The following is a 19,366-nucleotide window of genomic DNA, read 5'->3' as shown; positions in this document are numbered from 1 at the left end:
TTTCCCAGAAGTTGTCAATGCCATGTTTGTCTCTATAGTAAGCTCTAATAACTTGGCATGAATATGGATTTAAGGCTTGCAGTTTTCCAGTAATGTGCTGCTAGGCCTGAAATAATTAAATTCTTACTTCAGAAAGCTCTCCCATCTCAAACATTGGGTGGTCTTATTGAGCACTAAATCCTTTTCAGCCGTTGCTATGTTACGGCCAATGTTGTTCAGCACACTGTGATAATGGGATTTCTCCGAGGTAAGGTTTTAATTGTGCTCTAACTGAGGCTACAGCTCTCATAATACTAGCATACCACCAGGCAAATGAGAGTACAAGAGCAGAAGCAGATCGGGCTCACTTCATTGACTGAAGCAGTGTGGAATTGTAGTGATGTCTGATCAGGAAAGTGTTTTGAAGGCATTCAGTAAGTTTGAGAACTGTAGGATGTGTACTTGGTGTGGAGGTTCAGTCACAATGTCTCTATTTGATGGGTTGATATGTACAAGGTCTGTTTTCGTAGGATGATCTATTTACAGGGCTGCTATGTTTGAGATCTGTTTCATCGGATGATGCCCCTGGGGGGTCTGTGTTACCCAGGGTGGTTTCCCTGGGGGTCTGTGTTACCTGGGGTGGTGTCCCTGGAGGTCTGTGTTACCCAGGGAGGTGCGCCTGGAGGGGTCTGTGTTTCCCGGGGAGGTGCGCCTGGAAGGGTCGGTGTTTCCCGGGGAGGTGCCCCTGGGGGTCTGTGTTATCTGGGGTGATGCCACTGGGGGTCTGTGTTTCCCGGGGAGGTGTGCCTGGAGAGTTCTGTGTTTCCCAGGGAAGTGTGCCTGGAGGGGTCTGTGTTACCTGGGATGGTGCCCCTGAGGGTCTGTATTACCCAGGGTGGTGCCCCTGGAGGGGTCTGCGTTTCCAGGGGAGGTGCGCCTTGGGGGGGGGGGGCGGGGCGGGGTTTTCTGGGAGGTGCGTCTGGAGGGGTCTGTGTTTTCTGGGGAGGTGCGCCTGGGGGTCTGTGTTACCCAGAGTGGTGCGCCTGGGGGAGGGATCTATCTTTCCTGGCGTGGTGCCCCTGGGTGTCTGTGTTCCCCAGGGTTATGGGCCCTGGGGGTCTGTTACCCGGGGAGGTGCGCCTGGAAGGGTCTGTGTTTCCCGGGGAGGTGCGCCTGGGGGTCTGTGTTTCACAGGGAGGTGCGCCTGGAGGGGTCTGTGTTTCCTGGGGAGGTGCGCCTGGGGGTCTGTGTTACCCGGGGTGGTGCCCCTCGGAGTCTGTGTTACCTGGGGTGGTGCCCCTGGGGGGTCTGTGTTACCCGTGGTAGTGTGCCTGGAGGGGTCTGTGTTTCACAGGGAGGTGCGCCTGGAGGGGTCTGTGTTTCCCGGGGAGGTGCGCCTGGGGGGGGTCTGTGTTTTCTGGGAGGTGCGTCTGGAGGGGTCTGTGTTTCCCGGGGAGGTGCGCCTGGGTGTCTGTGTTCCCCAGGGTGGTGGGCCCTGGGTGTCTGTGTTTCCCGGGGTGGTAGTTTATTCACTTGCAGTGTTTGAGACTTGTGGCTTGGACTGGTAACACTGTTTGAATACTAATGAATGGTGCTTTGTTTTGTTTTGCAGGACCTCTTCCACAACTGATTGTGAACGGGGATATTGAACAGAAGGTAGAAAGCTCCTTTTATTTCAGTGCAGTCTCGCTGAACTGTAACATGTTGTTTATGGAACTTAGTGTCCAAGTGCAAAACGTCCTCAAAACAAACTGCTTGCAACCTCCCAACTTCATGAAATTATTTGTTAGCTGGCCATTTCCACCCTTGTTAATGTGCTTTTTACACACACAATGAAGATGTACTTTTTAAAAACAACCATGGCAGTCCTATGTGGCACAGTTCTTGAATTCCATCACCATTTGGGATGTTAACGCTGGCCAGAGGTTTCATCACAGGAGCTGCTGTCTCTAACTGTGCACCCAAGCAAATAGCTTTCTCTCCACATACGGACAGACAGACACACACACTGCACCCCAACCTAAATTTTAGTCACTAATAAAAAAAAAAATCAAAACCCAATCTGATTTTCCTCCTGGTTTTGCAGTGTCCAGGGAACAGTTTTGAGACAATCCTACAGGATTGGCAATTTCCTGTATTACATCTTGGATTCTTCTTGATCCATTCCACAGGAAAAGGCAGGCAGTGGCAGGCACAGTCAAACCTGTGAGTGTTTTCATGTTCTGACTCCCTCTGAGCCTCCTTGGAGGCTGACCAGGTTTCCTTTGTGCTGTTGATGAGCCATCCTAGTCTCTGTTCCAGGAAGCTGTCCATCATCTGATTTACATTATTCAGTGATGAATGCGACCTCTGTCAGCTCTGAAGCTGGCCATTGTCTTTGTGTTGTGAGTAGCTGAGATTGCAGTGAACCCCAACCATGCACTCCAACCCCCTCAGTCTCCTCCTGCCCCCCACACCCAACTCTCCCAGAGTGTTCAACCCAACTTGACTGTGTGAGTGCTCCTTACTTCATACCTGACCTCTTACCCCACATTTCTTTATCCGTCTTCCTTTCTGCATCGCACCAGCTAAGTCTGGAATGTTGATACAGTCTCTGATATAATCATTAACTCTGGCTATGAGTTTTACAGCCTGACAATTCTCTGCAAAAAGTTTTTTGTTCCCCTACTGTCTGTTCGAAGTCTCTTGCGTTCAGTGTTTTTAAACTTCTTATTTTCCTAATCAACCTGCTCAAAAATGGGACGAACTCTGGTACCTTGGTTCTGGGGTATGTACTCTACTATTGCACCACAAGGTGGCCCCTCTTGTGTTCAGTCTTTGACCCGTGACCATTTGTTTAAAAATCCACAACTCATTGGAAACAATCTGTTCTCTCTACCCTGATCCATCTGCCATTTTTTTTTTTTATTGACTTTTTTTTCTAACCAATCTGCTCAAAGATGTTATTACACACCTTTGGCGCAGGTGTGACTTGAACCTGGGCCTCCTGGCCTAACAGTAAGGATGCTACCACTGTTCCACAAGTGGGCCCTTCTGCCATTATTTTGAACCCTACTCTCAAATCACTGTTTTAACCAGTAACAATAGGGAGGAATTTTTGATTTAAGAGATTCTGGAATTACTGGCAGGACCACCATTTATTGTCAATCCTTATTTATTATTGGGAAGGTGTGGTGAACTGTGTGCTTGAACCATTGCAGTCCTTGGGCTGTAGGTACATTGACAGTACTGTCCAAGAGGGAGTTCCGGGCTTCTGACCCAGCGATAGTGAAGGAACAGCAATATAGTTCCAAGTCAGGATGGTGAGTGGCTTGGAGGGAGATTTGGAGTTAGTGTTGTTTCCATGTATCTGCTGCTCTCTTCTAGATAGTTATAGTTCTGGATTTGAAAGGTGATGTCTAAGGAGCATTGGTAAATTTCTGCAGTACATTTTATAGTTAGTACACATTCTTGCTATTGTGGGTTGGTGATGGAGAGCGTGAATGTTTGTGGATGTTGTGTCAATCATGTTGCCTGCTTGATTGCTGGATAGTGTCAAGCTTCTCTAGTGTTGTTGGGGGAGACACTAATCCAGATTAGTGGGGAGTATTCCATAACACACTTTGAGTTTTTAAGACGTGGAGAGGCTTTGGGGAGTTGATAAGGTGTGGTGCTGGAAAAAGGTCAGGTCAGGTAACATCTGAGGGGCAAGGGTTTAACCCTTCAGTTCTCACTGTCTCCCAGAGGCTTTGGGGAGTCAGGAGGTGAGTTACAAACAGCGGGCCACCTAGCCCCTGACCTGTTCTTCTAGAGATACACAGCATGGAAACAGATCCTTCAGTCTCACTTATCCGTGCTGACCAGTCATCCCAATCTGACATGGTTCCATTTGCCAGCATTTGACCCATATCCCTCTAAACTTTCCTATTCATATATCCATCCAGATGCCCTTTTAAATCCCCAGTCTATTCAACCTCTCCCTATAACTCAAACCTTCCAATCCTACAACAACCTTACAAATTTTTTCTGCACCCTCATGTTTCACAACATCCCTCCATTGAAGGGTGATTAGAATTGTACTCCGTATTCCAAAAGTGGCCTAACCAATGTCCTGTACAACTGCCTCCCAACTCCTGTACTCAGTGTTTTGGCCAAGCGTTCCATAGGGTGCTTTTACCACCCTGTCTACATGCGACTCCACTTTTAAAGAATTATGCACTTGCACCACTCGGTCTCTTTGTGCTTCTTGGATGCTGCCTGACCTGCTGTGATCTTCCAGCACCACATCTCTGACCCTATCATTAAGTGTATTAGATCTGGCCTGGTTTGCCATTCCAAAATGCATCACCTCACATTTATCTAAATTAAACTCCATCTACCGTTCATTGGCCCATCTGATCAAGGTCTGTAGCCACAGTATTTATATGGTTAGCCCAGTTCAGTTCATGGCCAATGATAACCCACAGGATGTTGATAGTGGGAGATTTAGTCACGGTAACACCATTGAATGTTAAGGGGAGGTAGTTAGATTTGTGTCTTTTTGAATATGGTCATTGTCTGGCACTTTTGTGGTATGAACGTTACTTGCTGCTTGTCAGCCCAAGCCTGGATATTGTGCAGGTATTGCTCTATTTGACCATGGGTTAGGTCAGTGTGCAGAATGAAGATTAGTATTACAGTGCAGTATAATATCCTGAACTGATGAGATGAAACAGAGGGAGCTGTCTGATAGGCGAGTGTTCAAAATTATTAATATTAATCAGAGTTGAACTGAAGTTTCTATTAGTGTGAGAGTTCATTCTAGATTCAGCAGTATAGAACAGTCTTTCTTATAAAACCCAATAAGGAGTTCAGGAGAAACTCTTTTACCCAGAAAATGGTGAGAATGTGGAGGTCACTACCATGAAGAGCAGTTGATGCGGATAGCAAAAAAGTTTTTAAGGGGAAGCTGGATATAAACACAAGGGAGAAAGGAATAGAAGAAAATGCTGATTGGGATAGTTAATGAAGGATGGGCGGAGGGTGATCTGGAGCATAAATGCCAGTATATAACTATAGACTAATTGGCCTGAATAACAGCTCTACTGTATAGTTTATGAAATTCTAAGTTGTGTTCTTGATCTTTTTATCTGATACAACTTCTTTTGATCTGCCTGATACAACTTCCTTCCGGTTATTGTTATGTTTGAATTGCTATAGACGTTGCAAAAAGAAAACTTGTGCGCTTAGGCCCTTCCCCAAGATCTCGTTCTTGTAGTGTTTGAGGCCTGTGTTTCTTTGTTTCTTCCATGCTAGTTTATTAAAACATTTATGGTGGCTTCGGATCAATTGTGATGATACAAATGAAACGAGTAATTCAAATTCATAACTTAGTTATAGCAATCATTAAAATAAAACTAAAGTACAAAATAACAGGATTATAGTTATGACCATCAAGCATGCAAATACTTCTAACATATTACATCATGCAGATCTGTTTCCTTTAATATACCAAACAAAAGGTCTACAGCATTCTCAGTTTATATTAAAATCCATAGATCCTGTGCTGCCACGTTAAGTTTGTTAAATTCTCCATCGTTTATATATAATGTTTGGGTTTTATAAAGTAGGAAATTGGCATATCGATGTATTTTTGTTCTCTATCTTATTTGTGGAACGGTGTCTTTTCTCCATAATTTCATCACCCATTTACTTTTGTGAGATTGTGGCAAATGATAGTGGTAAATTCAAGAGGTTTCTAACAAAGTTCAAACAGAAGCATATCCTGCCTTCAGCAAGGCAGTACACATTCAGTTGTTTAAATAATGTCAGACCAGCTTTGTCTGAAAGGTGCATTCATTTCATCAGAAGATGATGTGGTAGAGGTTAAAAACTGATAGTGCAACTATTTTAATGACCTCCTTTCACAATGTTAGGATGTCTTTAGATATTGTTATGAAGCAGAGGCCAAACCCCTCTGGTAATTAAAACTAAATACCCAGAAAAACTCGCCTCGCCTTGTAATCTGATAAAAGTATGGGTGAGTGAAAGAGAACTCCTAATTTCCACTACTTAAAGAAAAATAACAATTTATTTTCCTAACAAAACACTAAACAAAAACTATTAACAAATCCAAGCCCTTTTTTCTTCCCTAATTGCTATCTGACTCCAACTCTATAAAAAATGCTGCTCTAATAGCTCACAGTTAAACATTACATTAACTTTAATCTTAAGCCCACACAGTCTCTGTCATCTTCGCTGTCTGCAATTTTCCATTGCTGATCTCCCTGGGTTGTCGTCTTGCGTTTTACTGCTTTTAGAGAAAAGGTCTTCTTATTTCTTTGAGAGCAAAATGTTGGATGGACAATTAGCTCTCTGGCTCCATGGCAGTTGCTTTGCTGTTCGGTGGCAGTTCCAGTGACCAAATTTTCAAAATGCCTTGGTTTCATACCCCCCAACATCGTACTCACTCATTGGTCTGATGTTGTCAATACAGTAAATTCAAACTGAATTGGGTTTTAGTATCCTGGGCATAATTTAAATTAATTGGTTAAATTTGAATTGTTGTCAAAACAGCAAACAAAACGTAAGTATCTATTTAACATCCAGTTATTACATGTATCGGTTTTGGAACAGCCCGTATCTTAGCTGTTCTGCTTGGCAGCTGTGGCTGTACTTTGTAACAATATGTTCATTTTGTGTGTAAGTGGGCATAATTGCCAGATTGAGCTTATTGTACAGACTCAGTATAAGGAGAAGAAACTGGTGTAGAAGTAGGCCATTTGGCCCCTTCAGCCTGCTGTGATTCACTAAGATCGTGGCTCATCTGACTGTCATCTTAACTCCACTTTCCTGCTGTCTCCTCTTAATCGTAGACTCCTTTATAGATCAGAAAATTCAATATTCGATATATTGAATGAACCAACTTCCACATTGTCTGTGGAAGAGAATTCTAAAGACTAACACTCCTGTCAAAAAAGACTCCTCATCTTATGTGAAAGATTCTTTATCTTAAAACACCGTCCCTTAACTCTAGATAATCCCAAGTGGGAAAACATCCTCTCAGCATCTACCCTGTCAAGCCTCCTCAGGATTTTCTGTTTCAGTAAGGTCACCACTCCAATGACAATCCTTTCATCCCAAGAATCACTGGAGCTAATCTTTGCCAAACTGACTCCAATGCAAGTATATCCTTCCTTAAGCACGAAAAACAAAACTTGCCCATGTGCAGTCTCACTAATGTCCTGTACAGTTGTAGCAAGACTCCACACTTTTATAGTCCATCCCTACTTGTAAGAAAGAGCAGTATTCATTCCTGAGAACCTAAGTTATGCGAAGTCATATACCAGGATATGGAGATCCCTCTGCAGTGCCATATTCTATAGTCTTTCCATTAAGATAATGTTCTGCTCCTATTAAACTGAACCACCTCACATTTTCCCAGGTTATACTTAATCTGTCAATTTTTTTTTTTGTCACTGACTTAAATTATCTATAATCCCTTTCCAAGGTCTCTATATCCTCCTCACTCATTTCTTTTCCTAGCTATCTTCATATTGTCAGCAAATTTGACTACAGTACAGGCAATCCCTTTATCCAAGTCATTAAAATAGATCAGGCATAGAGGAGATCTCAACACGATCCCTGAGGCACTCAGTTCCACAGCATGCAAAGTTGACAATTAGTTATTGATTCTAATTTTTTTTTTGTTATTTGGTTAATTTTGTATCTGTGCTAATATATCACCTCTAACACCATGAGCTCTCCTTTTGTATAGTAATCTTGTATGTGGTACCTTATGGAAAGTTTGAGATCATCCTCTTCACCTTGTAGAGAAGAACAAAAATATCTTCCCTCTGGCTTGTTTGTCTTTGGAATTCTCTTCCACAGAGATCATTGGAGACTGGGTCATTGAATATATATAGTTAATGCTGAGTTGAACGGATTGTTGATCTATAAGGGAGTCAAAGGTTATGAGGAAGTGCCAGGAAAGTGGAGTTAAGAACCCAGGAAGACTTCCCAGAATTTCTTCTAAATGGTGGTAAGCTAGGGACTGAGGTTAAGCAGAGAGATGTGGGGATTCCTCTTAGAGTTCTCTGCCTGAAAGCAATCTGGAATTGATGATTATTGGCTAAAAGCAATCATTTTATGACTGGGTGAGACAAAGAGGCAGACCAGAGTAGTTCCGTGTTGTGCGATCTCATGTTATAAGAAAATTGCGCAATAGCAGTGCCGTCTAAACTAGGGGGGCCAGAATCATGTTATAGTCAATACAGAGAAAGGCAAGTTTGCATTCTACAAATAACCGTTTAAAATTCTTCAATTGCATTAAAGCCAATTCGCATTGAAGAAACACACATTATAGCAGGACCGACTCTGTTGAAATCACTTAAGTTAGCAGACGAGTTCAAAAAATAACTTGAAATAAGCCATTAGAATTTTTAATGCAAGGGAACTGGAATCTGAGAAAGTGAAGGCTCTGTAACAGTGACATCAAGTGCTGAATAGACCCACTTAAGATGCAGAATGATACCCTGATTCAAAGGGTTCAATTATATGGAGATTTTTGCATAAACTAAGGCTGCGTTACCTAGAAATTAGAAAGTTAAGGGGTGATTTGTTCGAGGCTTTCAAATTGAAAGGAACAGAGAGGTTGGATAGAAATGGAGTTGTTTTGAGAGTCTGGGACTAGGGATGTTGCCTAATACTTGGAGCTGGAACGTTTAGAAGTGAAATTAGGAAGCACTCCTACATGCAAAGGGTGACTGAAATGAGGTTTTGCATCCACATTTGCAACTTATGCTGGATATACTGTTAATTTTAAAACAAAGTGATAGATTTTAATTAATCATAGGTATTAGGGGATATGGCCAAAGGTCGGTATGTGGAGTTAGGTCGCATATCAACCATGATGCCATTAAATGCCAACTTTCCCCTTGATGAAGGGCTCAGTGACCAGGGAACATAGCTTAAGTTAAGGGGCTGATGGTTTAGAAGGGATGTAAGGAGCAAAGATTTCACCGAGACGGTGGTGGGAATCTGGAACTCACTGCCCGTAAGGGTGGTAGAGACAGAAACACTCATAACATTCGAAGTATTTACATATGCACTTGCGATGTCAAGGCAGACAAGACTGTGGGCTAAATGCTGGAAAACGGGATTAGAATAGTTAGTTTTGACACAGACTCACTGGGTTGAAGAGCCTTTTTCTGTCTCTGACTCTAAAATGACAAAACAGATTCCAGTGGTTAAATGGTCTCCTTGTTCCTGTTAGATAACTGGGTTCAGTTATGGACAGAACAAAGGAGCAGAACCTTAGAATTTAAGACTGGCCAGTCAGGGGTGATATGTCAGAAAGCGTTCCTTTACATAAAGGAGAAAATAATGACTGCAGATGGTGGAGATCAGAGTCAAAACGTGTGGTGCTGCAAAAGCACAGCAGGTCAGGCAGTTTCCTGATGAAGGGCTTATGCCCAAAATGTTGATTCTTCTGTTCCTCTGATGCTGCCTGACCTTCTGCGCTTTTCCAGCGCCACACGACTCCTTTACATAAGGGCAAGTAGAAATCTGGAATTCTCTCCCGAGAAAAGTTTTGAGAGACTAATTGAATAAGGTTGAAACTGCAATAGGTAGATTTTGTTACACCAAGGAGTACAGAGGCTGTTGAATGGAGTTAAGAGACAGATCAGTGATTAATCTAATTGAATGGCAACTTTGATTCAAGGGGTTAATTGGTCTCCTTCTGTTCCAGTCTTCATAATTATTGTTGTGGCTTGTAATCACTTGTTGACCATGAATAACATCATGAAGTGACAGGGAAAAAAAACTGCACAGTTCATAGAATCCTTACAGTATGGAAGCAGGCCATTCAGCCCATCAAATCCACACCACTGCTCCACAGAGCTCCCCACCCAGACTCAACCCACTACCCGATCACCCTGCATTTTCCATGGCTAATCCACCTAGTCTTTGGACTGTCAGAGGGAAGCCTATACAGACACAGGCAGAAATGTGCAAACTCGACACAGATAGTCTGTCCAAAGGTGGAATCGACCCTGAATCCCTGGCACTGTGAGGCAGCAGTGCCTGTTAACAGGCAACTGTCCACCGGACGTAATTCTAGTGACTCTCAATTCTTCGCTAAGCTAGACTTGCCAAAAGTTCCTCTAGGAGGAGAAAGTGAGGTCTGCAGATGCTGGAGATCAGAGCTGGAAATGTGTTGCTGGAAAAGCGCAGCAGGTCAGGCAGCATCCAGGGAACAGGAGAATCGACGTTTCGGGCATAAGCCCTTCTTCAGGAATGAGGAACGTTTGTCCAGCAGGCTAAGATAAAAGGTAGGGAGGAGGGACTTGGGGGAGGGGCATCGGAAATGTGATAGGTGGAAAGAGGTCAAGGTGAGGGTGATAGGTCAGACTGGGGTGGGGGCGGAGAGGTCGGGAAGAAGATCTCAGGTTAGGAAGGCGGTGCTGAATTTGATGGATTTGACTGAGACAGGGTGGGGGGAGGGGAAATGAGGAAACTGGTGAAATCCGAGTTCATCCCTTGTGGTTGGAGGGTTCCTAGGCGGAAGATGAGGCGTTCTTCCTCCAACCGTCGTTTTGTTGTGGTCTGACGATGGAGGAGTCCAAAGACCTGCATATCCTTGGTGGAGTGGGAGGGGGAATTGAAATGTTGAGCTACAGGGTGGTTGGCTTGGTTGGTCCGGGTGTCCCAGAGGTGTTCTCTGAAACGCTCTGCAAGTAGCCGGCCTGTCTCCCCAATATAGAGGAGGCCACATCGGGTGCAGAGGATGCAATAGATGATATGTGTGGAGGTGCAGGTGAATCTGTGGCGGATATGGAAGTTTCCTTTGGGGCCTTGGAGGGAGGTGAGGGGGGAGGTGTGGGCGCAAGTCTTGCACCTCCTGCGGTTGCAGGGGAAGGTGCCGGGAGTGGAGGTTGGGTTGGTGGGGGGGGTGTGGATCTGATGAGGGAGTCACGGAGGGAGTGGTCTTTACGGAATGCTGATAGGGGAGGGGAGGGAAATATATCCTTGGTGGTGGGGTCCATTTGGAGGTAGCGGAAATGACGGCGGATGATGCGCTGTACATGGAGATTGGTGGGGTGGTAGGTGAGGACCAGTGGGGTTCTGTCCTGGTGGCGGTTGGAGGGGCAAGGTTCAAGGGCGGAGGAGCGGGAAGTGAAAGAGATGAGGTGGCGGGCATCGTCGACCACGTCGGGGGGGGGGGGGGAAATTGCGGTCCTTGAAGAAGGAGGCCATCTGGGTTGTGCGTTTTTGGAACTGGTCCTCCTGGGAGTAGATGCGGCGGAGTCGAAGGAATTGGGAGAATGGGATGGCGTTTTTACAGGGGGCAGGTTGGGAGGAGGTGTAGTCCAGGTAGCTGTGGGAGTCGGTCGGTTTGTAGTAGATGTCCGTGTTGATTCGGTCGCCTGAGATAGAAATAGAAAGGTCGAGGAAGGGGAGGGAGGAATCTGAGACTGTCCAGGAGGAGAAAGTTCCTCTACTAAAGTTTCAAGTGACCTGTGCAGTAAATGTTATATCTGCTAATCCACATTTCTGTTTGCTGAGCCCTTATGAATGCTTTGTGCATCAGAAATATACCTGAGACGTGGCTGATGTATATCAAAGGTAAACTGTTGTTACAAAAGACAATTTTGTGCAGTTCAACTGGTTAGAATTTAGATGTTGCTGTTTTGATGTTGCCATTGTCACTAAAACTCTGGATTGGCTTACGATTGGCTGTCACTCTCAATCCTTTGCAAATGCTAGAATCTCAAACTGCCAGTTGTTCATGCTGACACTGGACTATGGAAAGCTGATTATAGAAAGCTCAACAGGGAGTCTGTGATGCTCCCACCCTGGACAGTTACTGGTCCCCAACAGGAGATAAACCTTGAACCCAAGCAATGTCAGTGGCGTGATGGCTGAATCTGTGACTCAAAGCTTAGAATTTGGATTCTACTAAAGGATAAGTTATGAAATTGGGTATTTATGGATTTGTGTCAAAGGTTTGAGACTAAAAGTCCAACTGGCTCAGAGAAGGAAACGTGACATCAGTGCCCTTAGCAATGGATATTGGACCCACTCCAAGTGGCATCAGTCTAAATAATAAAGGGTCCTCTCTCATGTCGCCCACATCCCAAAGATCAAAAGGATGAACCAAATGGTCACTCAATATTTATTCCCAATTCAGTCTTCCATGTAGTATCAGCTGTTCTTTTCTCTGTCTGTCATCTCCCTCCTGTATTCAGCAGGGGCAAGGTGTACTTATTCCTGAGTAATGCATAAATGTAGTTGGACCTCAGGACCATTGGTCCAGGGATAGTATATTCACATGACCTCCACGACCTCCACCACTGTGTGCACGCACAATGCACACACATCTCCATCCTTGTAAGTAATCACTGAGCATCGTGCTCAGATAACCGGTTTTGCTGAGCTGTTCAGCTTACTGAAGTAGATTTTCCCTCTGTGTTAGACAGTTCAATGAGAAGCTTATGTTTTAGAGAAAAGGAGAGCCTGAAAAGTACCACTTTTGAAGTTTTAGTTTTGTTATTATTGAGATATAGATCCATGCAAGCATCTCCGCTGCATAATAGTGACATCCTGTGGTTAGTTTATGCTGTGGCTGCAAACTGTCTTCACTCGGGCAGAGAGCTGGAAGTGAGTCTTTTACCCCTCGTCTGAAATGGAGGAGGATGTTAAATGTGAAATACTGACGCCAGATCTTTCCTATCTCTTTCCCTGGTGTTTCCCTGCATGATTCAGCAGAGCTGAGCAGGAGATAGAGAGGCGGAGGTGGTCTCTTTAGTTTTAAAATAGTTCATTCAGGGAATGGTTGCGTTGCTGGCTGGCATTTACGTTGCTAGCATTTATTATCTATCCTTTGTTGCCTTGGAGAAGGTGGTGGAGAGCTACCTTCTTAAACTGCTGCAGTCCATTTGGGGTATAGGTAGATCCACAACTCTGTTAGGTAGGGAGTTCCAGGATTTTGACCCTGAAAGATATTGAAGGAACAGCAATGTACTTCTAAGTCAGGATGTGAATAGTTTGGGGGGAGCCTGGTGGTATTTCCATGTATCTGCTGCCCTTGTCCTTTTTGATGGTAATAATCAACAGTTTGGAAGATGCTAAGAAGCCTTGATGAATTTCTGCATTGTTTTGTAGATGGTACACACATCTGTTACTGAGCATTGCTCTGGCTAGATTTGATTTCTTCTTACCTTTCCATGAAGCGAGTGATGACTGACCTCTTCCTCCTCCCCTTTTCAGGCAAACGGAGATGTTTCTGCGACAGTGACTCCCACACCAGCACCATCCTCAAACTCCTCATCTGCTCCATCAACCCCAACAACTCCATCCAGGGATACAAGTGCCCCAGTGGTCAAGGTAGGTTGTTATAATTATGATTTCCATTTTTTTTTTCTCTGCTCTGCCTAAACTTCATGTGCTTTTTCAGGCAGTGCTGTGTTTTGAGACATTTTCAGGTGGTGAGTACAGCACAATTTTTTTTGTTGTATAATTATGGGCTGACTGGAGGTGGTGACAGGTTTGCAAATGCAGGTCTTTGTTGTTTAGTCTGAGCAGGTTGTGGTCACAGAGGAAACTGACGCTCTCTCTCTCTCTCTTTGGTTGACAGCCCCAGCCTGAAAGTGACAACACAGTTGACGAGGTGGGTCTGAGCCTCAGTACCTCAGCAGCAGAGGCCAAGGAGAAGGTGCATTCGAAACGCTCCAGCAAGCGGGCCCCACAGATGGACTGGAGCAAGAAGAATGAACTATTCAGCAACTTGTAAAGAAAAAAGAACCTTCGCTAATCTAAGCTTCAGCTTTAATAACCTCAGAAAAAGTTAATTTCTCTGGTAATTTTGTTTTCCCAAGCCCAGCAAGTCTTAACCTGCTACATTCCGAGGGGTGAGTCCCTCTCTATTTCCATTTCCCCATTTGCTCCGATCCAGGTCAGGTTATCTTTGGCCTGATTTTGTTAGTCGAGCAGGGTAATGAGCCTTCCTCCATCCCACTGTGACTAGTCCTCTGACGTAGACTCTGTGTTTGTGCTGTCTCCCCCAGTAGCTGTGCATGGTGTGGTGGAATCCCTCTGGCATCTCTCACCAGCTGCTCCTGCTGCCAGTGCTCACTTGGGCAGGGGCAGCATTGAGAGATTGTGGGCACTCTCCTTTCTCCACCTTTTTCAAGTCTCTGTGCTGCTGACTTGCTGAGCTTTTGGTGAACAGTGTGTGCAGTTTCAGACCAGACTTCTGCAGACAGTCCTGAGCTTAATCTGGTCACTTTGAATAAAAGCAGGACACATTTTCAATCTCTTCCAACAACTGAGTCCTGCGCTGTGAACACTGAACCATTCAGTCACAAACCTGGTAATTTTCTGGAGATGTTCCTTCCTCCTGATGAAACAGAAGGTTTTGAATCTCTTGTCATGATTTGTTTGAAATTACCCACACGAATTACTTATTAAAGAACCATCTTTCTGCCAATGACCAGATCAAATTTTTTTCATTTTTCTCTAATCTGCTATGTGCAATTATGATATTTCTGTTAAATTTAGATTCTCCAGTATTAAAATCCAGTCTAATCTGCAAACTGAAATCGGCAAGTTGCATTCATTAGCAAAGAACCAATTTAGTTTGATACTAGACAAAGCTTCGGTAATGGGCGATGGCTGCTTTCAAGATGATAAAGATGTTCTAATTAGTGCTGACAGACCACAAAGTCCATGCAAGGGTGCTTGTGTCTCACTGGCCTGTGTTGACCTTGGGCAGGTTGCTGCCCACCAGAGTCACTTGTAAATTGGTTACGGTCCCAATCCAAGCTCCAACTAACTGTTGTGGAGTGTGGATTTCTCTTGAATGGATGTGGGACCATTTTGCCAACATTCCAAATGATTCAGGTTACTGGAAATTGTTGCCATACAAGAACTTAATTTGGGCTTTCATTTAGAATACAATTCAAACCCATCTGATCCATGGAATCTCATCCTTCATCCCATATCTTTCCCATCTACTCTTTAGGTTTCAGGTCTCCTTTTCAGAGACCAACTCCCTCCATTCTGTATCTGTGATGGTGAATGAAGCTTTGAGTCAGATCACAGCAAGATATAAACTGGCCCTGCAGCTATGGAGGTAACTGCTGCCCTGTATTTCTCTGGGGAGAGTGCAAGTCATTTTTGATCTTTTCACCCCTTCGACGAGAATGTGGTATCAAGTCCACTTAACCTGCTAAGAAATGGTCCAGTTGGTGCTGATCTGGTTATTAATACTTTGATTTATATTTCCTGTTTGACTCTTGTTACAACAGGGTAAAGATTTGTTCATTAGTGTTGATTTTTGGGTTTACCTTTTTATTCTCTGGGATTGGGTGATGGGGACTCATTTATTTGTTCTTATCTGCAATATCATTATCCTTTGGTTTTTGTTGCATTTTGGGTGTTTTATTAACTCATTCCATCCTGTTCACAATGCTCCCATCTCCTGCTGTACTTCAGATGGCATTGTGATAGACTGAATGCACCCTGTGGCTTTCTCACTATCAATGATGTGAATAATCTACTTTCATTGGCCACAAATGAGTTCCGATCTGAAACAATTCCAAAACCTGGAAATCTGACAGGCTTGCCATTTGCTTTCAATGGGGCTTTCACTTTGGATTTCAATTCAGTTCAATAAAAGCTAGGTTTAGAATTCATACAATGCAGACTGAGATTCTTCAGCGTTGATCAAGCGAGAGTTACTTCCTCAGTGTGCCAAGTTGTAAAGAGATTTTGTAAGGAGTGGTTCAAGTCAGTGATGTTAATGTGTAAATCTGCAAAAACATTAATGAGACAGCTGGGATCCTTCAATTCCTAATTTCTAATTGTCGCAAGGTTTGTGAAGGTTTCTAATTGTAATGTTGTGTTGGGTTGCTTGAGGTCAGAGACTTTGTACCCCAGCCTTTGTAGCTTAACCCTCTGGATCTCCTCTAAAGGTGACGCCTGGGACTTGTGGCAAGGTCTCTGCCTGATTTATAAGATAAATGGTTTCTCAAGGGATTCACATATTATCCTGGGGAGCAGTGCCTCTACACCAATTTTGAGTTGCTGGATTTAGTCTTAGTTCTGGGCAGTACATCGAGGATTAATCTAGTTACAGTCATGGTCTGTGTCTGAATATGGCATTATATCTCATCATCGGTTTGCATTTTCCTTCTTTACACAACAGATTGTACATTTTATATTTAAAAAAAAGTATCTGACCTATACTGGCGGTAAGATGGAAAAATTTCTGTTGAAGTGAAATGCCTATTATAGCCCCCGGAAACCTCAGCTGAGATTAATCCTATGTGTACGTGTGTGTATTTGTTGTTAACGTTGATTTTGTCAGTGCACTGTGTTTGGGATTGGAGCACGTGTAGTCTGATTTAATTAGCACAAGTTCTGAGTTAGAGACACTGCAAGTTGCAGAGAGGAGTTTTATTCCTGTGTATAACAAGCAGAGATCAAAGTATTTCTTGCTCTATAGCTTTGTCTGAAATAGCAGAACGATTTGTTGTCCAAATTCAAACACACAATTTTTAGAAACTATATTTTTACCAATGTCTGTAAATTTTAAGAAATAAAAGTTAAAATCAAAGAACTGTGTACGTTTTCGTGTATCACAAATCCTACAGGGCAATGTTTAATGTTAGCGATCTGAGGTGAAAAAAACCAAGGCTGCAACATCCAAAAAGTCACGAGACTCAGGAACACCAAATTTGAGTTTCTTTATCCTTTGTTATTAGAGGGTTTGGAAATGCCTTTCTGGGAAGATGACGTGGAGGGACTCAGAAGTGCATATGGGGAATTTGCTGATATGTCCAACTAATTAGGAGGCTAGCACTCTGTGTCTCATTTGAGAAAATACAGGCTTTTCATAATTAGAAAGTCTGGATTTAACTGATTAGTAGCTCAATGATTGAATTTATCAGCATACTCCCTCTGGTGGAGCACACAGGAATACAAGCATTTTCCAACATTTTATTAGGTCACTGCATATCTGTATCAACTCTGCCTACCCTACCTTGGTTCCATTGTCATTCCCTGGCCCAACCAAAACCATGAATCTTGATTTTGGAATTTTGAGCTGAGATTTTTTGGGGAGAGATTCCTCCATTTTCACTCCCCTTCGTGTGGAAAAAAATGCTGTCTTATTCTGGACTTACCCAACCAGAGGACATATCTACCCTGTTGGTCTTTTAATCCGTTTAAACTCCTTTGAGAACACCTGCCTGTCTTTATACCTAAGGGAATACCGGCCTACCTGAGGCACCTTGCCCTCAACAAGAATATGTCCATGCTATTCGTTGGATAGCTGGTTTGTGATGCAGAGGGACATCAACAGCAGGAAGTTCAATTCCTATATTGGTTGAGGTCACCATGAAGGCCCAACTTTCTCAGACTTGCCCCTTGCCTGTAATGTGGTACCCCTCGGGTTATACTTGCCACTAGTTATCCTTCTCTATCTGTGTGTATTTCTCACAAACACAGCAGCCTACAGTTCTCTTTTAGCCTCTAAATCATTCTATGAAATCTTTACTGCATTCCCTCCAAGGTCTGCATACTCCCCAAAGGTAGGGCTACTAACACACGCTGAGAAACTACCAGAATCAGGATCTTCTAGTGACTATAGAAATTCATACAAAATCTCTCAAATAGCAAGAGAATCAATGATTACAGGGAGAAGGCAAGAGAACAGGGTTGAGAAACTTATCAGCCATGATGGAATGCCCTAATTCTGCTCTTATCTCTTGTAGTCTTATCATTCATTGGAAATATTGATCTGATTGTACACTTAAAATGTAAACCAGTTCTGGCATGCATGGACTTGATTGCTTACATTTTTCCAATAAGTGACTCAGGAAATAAAAACAGCATTGCTGCTGCAACAATTACAAAAGCCTGCTCTAAGTAAGGGGTAATCTTGAAAGTTATGAAGTTAGATTTTAGTCCTGCTTGACTTTTCCTTTAAAATTGAAGCTTGTGGAAATTGGTAAATATATCTTAGTTCTAGATGTAGGTTTGTTCACTGAGCTGGTAGGTTCATTTCGGACATTTTGTCACCATTCGAGGTAACGTCTTCAGTGAGCCTCTGCTGATGATTCCTACTTTCTATTTATATGTTTGCATTTCTTTGGGTTGGTGATGTCCTTTCCTGTTAGTTTTCTCAGGGGGTGGTAAATCAGGTCCAAGTCAGTGTTTGTTGTTGTAGTTCCGGTTGGAATGCCATGCTTCTAGGAATTCTCCTGCGTATCTCTGTTTGGCTTGTCCAAGGATGGATATGTTGTCCCAGTCGAAGTGGTGTCCTTTCTCAAATTCTATGTAACGATACTAATGAGAGAGGGTCATGTCATTTTGTGGCTAGTTAATGTTAATTTATCCTGGTGACTACATTGGACAAACAGGCAGAAAACTAGTGTTTGTTACAGTCCTTGCACAGTATTTTGTAAATGACATTAGTTTTGCTTGTTGTCTGTGTAGGGTCTTGCAAGTTCATTAGCTACTGTTTTAGTGGGTTTGTGGGCTACCGTGATGCCAAGGGGTCTGCGTGGTCTGGCAGTCATTTCCGAGATGTCTTTGATGTAGGGAGAGTGGCTAGGGTTTCTGGACGCATTTTGTCTGCTTGTTGGGGTTTGTTGCTGAGAAATCGGCGGACTGTGTTCATTGGGTACCCGTTCTTTTTGAATACACAGTTTAAGTGATTTTTCTGTGCTCTGCATAGTTCCTCTGTGCTGCAGTATGTGGTGGCTTGTTGAATGACTAGATGTCGCAATAGAGGGAACAGCCAATGGGGAACTTCAAACCAGCGTCTACAGGAAAACAACACATACGGACCAAATATTGAACTACAGAAGCAATCACCCCAACATCCACAAATGAAGCTGTATTAGAACATTATTCCAACGAGCCACCACACACTACACAGAGCACAGGAAAATTACCTATACAGTGTATTCACCAAGACTGGGTACCCAATGTACACAGTCCACAGATTTCTCAACAACAAACCCAAACAAGTAGACAAAATGCATCCAGAAACCCTAGCCATTCTTCCCTACATCAAAGACATCTCGGAAATGACTGCCAGACTACTCAGACCCCTTGGCATCATGGTAGCCCACAAACCCACTAACACATTAGCTACTGTTTTAATGAACTTGAAAGATCCTACACAGACAACAAGCAAAACTAATGTCATTTACAAAATTAACATGCAAGGACTGTAACAAACAAGCAGAAAACTAGCCACCAGGATACATGAACATCAACTAGCCACAACATGACATCTCTCTCTCTCTCTCGCACCCTTACATGTAGGGTGACGAAATGTCTGAAAATGAACCTTCCAGCTCAGCAAGCAAACCTACATCCAGAACCTCAACCTGAGCTACAAATCTCAAAACAC

General features: G+C 43.5%; 1 protein-coding gene across 1 annotated transcript in view; it reads left to right on the top strand.

Annotated features, from left to right (window-relative positions):
* nherf1b (NHERF family PDZ scaffold protein 1b) overlaps positions 1–16,561 on the top strand; it is a 101,484-nt gene extending 84,923 nt beyond the window's left edge. Inside the window, exons 4-6 of the mRNA XM_043714534.2 lie at positions 1,592–1,635; positions 13,210–13,326; positions 13,577–16,561. Coding sequence (XP_043570469.1) covers positions 1,592–1,635; positions 13,210–13,326; positions 13,577–13,732 — 317 coding nt within the window. The 3' untranslated portion in view covers positions 13,733–16,561. The remainder of the gene's footprint in view (positions 1–1,591; positions 1,636–13,209; positions 13,327–13,576) is intronic.
* Positions 16,562–19,366: the final 2,805 nt, after the last annotated feature.

Source organism: Chiloscyllium plagiosum, unplaced genomic scaffold (genome assembly GCF_037043375.1).
Source record: "Chiloscyllium plagiosum isolate Xiang-an unplaced genomic scaffold, Cpla_swu_hap1 HiC_scaffold_25, whole genome shotgun sequence".
Taxonomy (NCBI): domain Eukaryota; kingdom Metazoa; phylum Chordata; class Chondrichthyes; order Orectolobiformes; family Hemiscylliidae; genus Chiloscyllium; species Chiloscyllium plagiosum.
Note: the sequence above shows the minus strand (reverse complement) of the source record. Positions and strands in the feature narration are given on the sequence as shown.